Below are 6,792 nucleotides of genomic sequence, written 5' to 3'. Positions count from 1 at the left end.
ACCTACTAATTCGAAGTTTATGCCAAACCGCATTGTTCCAATCAACCAATGCACCCCTGTTCCTGATTGAGTTTCAAATGTTCCATGTTTTGACCTTGGTTGCCACTATACTATCCCAAAGAATAATATCCCTCCCACTAGAGTTGATAGCAGGGAAATCAAAAGCTTGAAGCCAGTGTGCCAGAAGAGGATCCAAATGATGGTGCCTAGTGTTGGGTTCTGGAAGACGCCAAGACCCTGAGATAATAATTTTGCTAACCATATCACTAGGATGCAAACCACATTGAGTTATGATTGGAGAAGAGTTCGAGCTTGCCAAACAGACTCCTCCCCACCAGGGATCAAACCATAAGAAGATTGAATCACCAGTGCCAACAAAGTAAGATAAAAATTGAAGAGCAACACTTCGAAGTTTCAAGACATTTCTCCAAATCCAGGAGCAGTCCGTAGGGATTTTTAAAGTCCAGAATTGACTGCACTGTGGCATTAACCCAGCGAGGCGAGAGAGTGTTTGATTTAGTCACCAACCTAATCAAGTGGTTTAATAAGTCACCAAATTTTGAGGATTATAGACGGTTCTCTTTTTAAAATTACTAGTATAATAAGTCACTTCACTGGCCAGTCACTTCACTGGCCTTATAAACGTGTTTTAAATAATATATATAAAAAAATATTATTATGAATTTTTTAATGTCCTACTCCCGAAATATATCAAAAAATTATGATAAAGTAATTGTATATTATATTAAACCATTTTTAACTCAAAAAATAGATTGAGGTGACCATTCGTCTTCCCATTACCAATCATAAATAGTCGTGATCTTTTTTTTGTTAAGTAATAGTCGTGATCTTTATTCATGCTTCCCATTACCTTTTGCTTATTCATCTTCTCTTTGCTTACGCCAGGGATATAGCATAGTAAATATGAGAATATTAAGTTAGGTCAATTTTTTCAGATCAGAACCTTAGACTAAGCAGCAGCAAATTTTATATATACCAATCATAAAATTTCCCCTCCACATTTAAATTACAAAAAGAATTTAATATCATTGGCCACTGGGTGAAGCTATGAACCAGAAGCATTTGGAACTATTTGCATATGACCATGTTTCTGTCAGCAAATTCTGTAGAGTTTAAACAATCTCTCTATTTTTTTAACGAGCTTCGTTTACTTGGGGGGCAGCAAACCTCACGTCAGCCGGTCTCGCAACCACTACTGGATCATCTGCAAAAAGTGATCTGATGAAAAAGGGAGTTCTGAGGGGGCGACGACCAGTCATCTTCGGATACACATCTTCAAGAAAGTAATAAGCATGGCCAGCTATCATTCCCTGAATCACAAATATTTATATAGTTTAGTGTATTATTGCAAAGGAACAAAACATGGGAGTGTTTCATGACTGTTTTATATACAATACAAGTAAACCATCTGCATAAAACGAAAGGCGTACTACTAGTACTACTAGTCTGCATTATCTACAGGAATTCGTGAAACTAAATGCTAAGCAATAGGTAGGAAATTTTCTGGAATATCAAGTATCAACTATAGAAATTATTGAAGTGAGACTGTGAGAGACGAAAGATTCCTATTTACACATCTAGAATAGTCACTGTTATGACTAAAATTTAAGTCATGGTCACACAGATGCATATGAAGCATGGTTTTTCGGGGTTGCAAAGGATACAAACCACATCCATAAGGTCCCTTCAATCCTTCCCTTACTTAAATGTGTGTAATGAACTGGCTTTTTACCTGAATATTATATAACAAAAAGCTTACGCATGACAAATTTCAAATTTCCCATTGCATTCCGTTTAAATTTATCAATAAATAGGAATTTACTGTGCTCAAATTTCCAAGGATACCCCCCGCAGGTAAAAGATTATAAAACAGTGAAACTCATGCTCCCTAAAAGTAAATAATGTCAGATAAGAACATACCAGTAAATCAACCCAGGCACTGGCACCAACCAGGACAGAGAATCCCAGAAGAACCTAAAGAAAAACAGCAACAAGATTAAACATGGTATACTTAATTATTGAGGAGCCGGATTTTTACATAGTGTTATACTTAAACACTGTATCGGTTGCAATTAAGATTAGAATAAACAGGATTTTGGTAATGGACTTCAAGCGTATATTCTAGCAAAAAAAATAAAAGATTGTTCCTGAAAAAGAAACCTAAATAACTGGAAGAAGGCTGGAAGGCAAAGGATTTCATGCTGTACTAGCACAGTAGCTTTATTTGGCACTGAAAAAAGGCACATTACACTTTATGATCACATATCTCCTAGCTTCCTTGTGCACCATTATAACTATAGAGCATTTTGGTGAGTATTTCCAACAAGGAAACATGAAGTTTAAGAAACTCTTACTAAACAACAATAGAAAGCTAAATTCTAAGCAGACCCTACAGATCACAGTAATTACTAGTGTGAAGCACCTGCGTATGTATTTGAAAAATTCCAACTAGGGAAAAAAGCTGTTCAACAAATTCTCAAAAAACAGCGTTGTAGATCTACATCAGTACATGCGTATGCTTTCTGAATATATGTTGCACTAAAAATAATCAGTACATATGTTGGAAACAGCCCAATGCCCAGTAGTTATCTACATTAAGCAACAAACATTTAAACTTGAAGGCAAGGTTGTTTAAGTCGCCCATTTGGTGTTATGGCGTGAAAAAGGCTTAAAACGTCACTATTGCCTTGCAAACATGCACCAATCGGGCGCCTCAGGACGACTTAGGACTCACAGGACGCCACAGACGTCACAAAAATGTTATTGTTATTTTATTTAAAAGTCTGGCCTGTTGGGCATTACCCGATCCAGTAACCACTTACATATAGAAGGGTAAAAAACCCTAAAAGTCTACCCGCACAAAAGATGGATGTGGATGTAGAGGAAGAAGATGATCCAGTTTATGATGAACTTGATGATTATGGTGAACAATCTGTTGCACAGGAAAGTTGTAGCCATAAGGGAGGTAAAAGTGGCGTCAGAGAGGATTGGTGCTTGATGATTTCCTCTAAACGTGCTACTGGCTTCCAAATCCAAATTGAAACTTATGGCCTGCTACTGCCTACTACACTGCTACTGCCATTGCTTCGCACCCCTGCCTAATTAAACTTGATAATTTTATGTTTTAACTTTTGTGTATTACTTATTTTGTTACCGCCCTGCCTGACTTGGCAAATGGTATTATAATTTATAAGTAATGGCATTTTAATTAATAGTAGTGTTATTGTTAGTGAGTTAGCATGTAGAGCAATAAATTTATAAATTTACATACATTATGATTGTTTTCAGTGTCATATGAACAACAGACGCCACAACGCTGTATTGTTGTGAAGGTCCTCGGGCACCGCAACTCTTGCTTGAAAGTCTGCAATACGTTGACACACTTGAAAACCATCGGAAATTCCTCCCTATTGAACCCGGCCTGCTGTCGGTGAAGCTTTTTTTATTTAAGTTGGCTTATCTTAAACAAAATTACTTATTACCATTGTTCTAAAAATCCCCGATAAATCCCCGATTCAACCGATTAATCCCCTACAAAGTATCCTACCAATTCGATCTTTGAAATCCGATTAATTCTTACGAATTTTTCTTTCTTGGAGTATATATAATTATTTATTAAAATTAAAATACTATATTAATTTAAATATGAACAAGTATAGAAATTATGATATAATAAATATATATTTGTTAATAAATAACTAATATAATGATAATAATATATTAAATATAATTTAATATTATAATACATCCGATTTTTACTCCGATTAATCCTTCCGATTAATCCCCGATTTTCAATTAATCCCCGATCTTCTCCGATTCCCGATTTTTACAACACTGCTTATTACTTAAAGTTATTCTATTCAACCACAAGTAGAAGTATGGATAGTTTACTTTAGGTTGAACATACAAAAATATAGAATTATTAATGTATGTTTCTCACACACAAATTGAGTAGTCAAAACTCAAAATGAAATAGTGGCTCAAGGCTACTTACTGCTATTGCATATTTGTGTTAGTTTCAGATTTACGTGGGTTTTCCTCTCAATCACCCAAACAGAACAAAACTTAGTATTTACTCAAATCAAAAGTTGGCTACTTTCAGGAACCCTAAATGGGGTTGATGCTAACCAGGCTTTAGTTTTTCTTCCTAACCAACATTTTACAAAACCCTGGATTTACTAAGTTTTACTTGCAGTCAAAGGTAAATGAATCGCTTCAACAAGGGCATTCACATGGTAGAGGTCAAGATATTTGTTTCCTCTTGATTAGTAATCCGTACAAATTTAAAGCCATTCCTATAACTGAAACAGTGAAATAAATACGTGCATTACTTAAACTATATAAACCATTTAGAAGTGCATTACTTTCTTGGTACGAGAACACAAAAACAATGCACTAACCTATTTTAGCACAAAAAAAATAATGGACTAAGCTGATTTATGAACCTAAACCATTCAATTGGGTTATTTACAGATTGTCTGTTGTAATACGTAGCTTGCTTGAAATGTCACAAGGACATACTCCATATGTTACATTACATTATTTTTCATTTTAGAGTTTGATAAGCAATCCAGCATTTAGTCTACTTCCACGAAAATTACTGTAATTAGTTGTACAGTTACAACACCACCCACGAGTTGTGTTCATTTACATACATGACACCGATGCACGAGAACCCAAAAACAAAGGGTATCATGCTATTATTCACCTTCTAAAGACTAGTAGCAAAGTTGCGTAATATAAGCCCAGTGATTAGGAAATAGAATATGGTAGGAGTTCAGCATTTATCATCTTCTAGAAACATGAAAGAAGAGTTTAAATTTTAAGAACATTAAGTACTAGTAGACAAGATCATAGACGACAGTACAGAGGATCACTAACCCAAGGGAGGTAAGCTGCAGTGAAAGTAAAGAGACCCAAGAAACTCATGTGGATAAATGGATTTTGCTTGCTCCAGACATACACCTGCTCAAGATATTAATCTCAAAATTATTTCTGCATACATACCGATACAACGAAGGTGTATATCACATGTAATGAGTATAGAAAAACTAACCATCATGAATGTTAGTGAATTGCTAAGAAATATAATCTTTGCAAAAGATTCTGACACGTAAGGTATCATTCCCCCAATAAGTACAATCCCAGTCAAGACAGTGGCACCAAATAAGAGCATGTAGAAGAAATCTGCTGTCCTTCCTCTAAAAGAGTTCTCCTCGAGAAGCTTGCAGTATCGAGCAAGAAAGAACATGTGAAACAAGAAGTCCAAGTCTGACAATATTAAACTCAAACAGGTCAGAAAGAATCAGTGAGCAATAACAAGACTTAAAACTTATGGTACATATTAACACCTAAAATAGGCATCCATATAGCTATACTCTACATATTCACTAATGTCTACATAGTACATACACTGTTATAAAAAATTGTAATGTCTGCTTAACTAATTTAATCTTATAAAAATTCGCGAGAAATCTAGAATTCCTTTGTGGAATAATCCTATTCCCAAACCCATTTCTTACAACTCAAAACCGAAACAATCAGCTAACCAAAAACACCAAATTCTCCCAATCACTAATCACAAAAATTGCATAAAAAGATCACGGAGAAGTAACAATACCCATCTTTCGGAAGTACAAGAAATTGGTAACCAATCGCCAGATTTGATAGTGTTTAACCACAAGCCTAGGATTCAAGTACAAATTATAAGGCGAAATTATCTGCAAAACCACCAAAACAAATACATAAATACTAATTTAAGCTCATCAAACAACACTTCAACTCGTACAACCATGACCAGAATAACTCATAACCAAAATTAATAATCACACCAGCTAAAAATCAACTTTCAAAATATAAATAAATTAGCAAACTTTCGATTAATTAACAATAAGCCCAATTGTAAAATCCCAGTTCAATAATATCCCAATAATTTAAATCAGAAAATTTAATGATCAGCGAGGAGGGAGAGAGAGAGAGAGAGAGAGAGAGAGAGAGAGAGAGAGAGAGAGAGAGAGAGAGAGAGAGAGATGGGCATACTTCAAGAGAACAACCAATAGTAGTAACAATAGCAGCAGTGAGATACGAACGCGTGATTATTGGCATCTGTTTATACCATTCTTCTACAGCTTGTGCCATCTCCCCCTTTCAATTCTTCTTGATTTCACCCCCAAATCAAATGAACCCTAATTATATGTATATCTAACTAATCAATAATTAAACACACAGCATCAACAAGCTCAATTCAACACAACAACTTATATGTGTGTATTGTTGCAGATATTAAAGTGTGTGTATATGTTCGGATTGAGATGATGCAGATAGACGATGAAAATTAGATTTATATATATTTTTAATTTTTAAATGATTTTATAAATGCGTTGTTGAGGTGAAGTGTTAGAGTCAAAAGGCAACGTGGGTCGTGGAAGGATGGAGCGTAGAGTATACGGACCAATTAGAGTGATCCATGACGAGTTTTAGCCAATTAAATGGTTGTTAACCGTATTAATTGACGTGTGTGTGTCTCCAGGACCTGGGTCTTTTCTAGATTTTCTTCTAAATTTTAAAAAAAAAATTAAATAAAACACCCACAAAAAGTAAAATTATTTTAAGTTATTAACACTAAATATAAGTAGCAATAAATATTAAAAAAATTTATTGTCACTCACAATGTGTACCAGAAATTTTTTCTGAGAGAAAAGAGAAAAATTGTAAAGAATTAATTTCTTTATCTTGTTTCCAAATAATTTTCATGAAAGAAGGAAAAAGAAA

The 6,792-nt window shown here is 34.6% G+C and overlaps 1 protein-coding gene across 1 annotated transcript; it reads right to left on the bottom strand.

Annotated features, from left to right (window-relative positions):
* Positions 1-965: 965 nt before the first annotated feature.
* Positions 966-6,376, bottom strand: LOC141671067 (derlin-2.2). The gene is made up of 6 exons (XM_074477159.1): positions 6,061-6,376; positions 5,642-5,741; positions 5,078-5,292; positions 4,903-4,986; positions 1,942-1,995; positions 966-1,331 (listed from the first exon to the last, which is right to left on the bottom strand). Exons 1-6 carry the CDS (start codon positions 6,157-6,159, stop codon positions 1,155-1,157), a joined length of 729 nt encoding a protein of 242 aa, XP_074333260.1. The 5' UTR covers positions 6,160-6,376; the 3' UTR covers positions 966-1,154.
* Positions 6,377-6,792: the final 416 nt, after the last annotated feature.

The sequence above is a fragment of the Apium graveolens genome, chromosome 7, assembly GCF_009905375.1.
Source record: "Apium graveolens cultivar Ventura chromosome 7, ASM990537v1, whole genome shotgun sequence".
NCBI lineage: Eukaryota > Viridiplantae > Streptophyta > Magnoliopsida > Apiales > Apiaceae > Apium > Apium graveolens.
This window is presented reverse-complemented; position numbering and strand designations above follow the sequence as displayed.

Bases quoted from the DNA above. Each gene is read 5' to 3' on its own strand.
- LOC141671067 (XM_074477159.1), bottom strand. From the start codon at position 6,159: ATGGCACAAGCTGTAGAAGAATGGTATAAACAGATGCCAATAATCACG. The intron at 5,293-5,641 runs GTATTGTTACTT...TAATATTGTCAG, and splicing joins CTTGTACTTCCGAAAGATGG to ACTTGGACTTCTTGTTTCAC. The intron at 1,996-4,902 runs GTTAGTGATCCT...GTTTTTCTTTAG, and splicing joins CTGCAGCTTACCTCCCTTGG to GTTCTTCTGGGATTCTCTGT.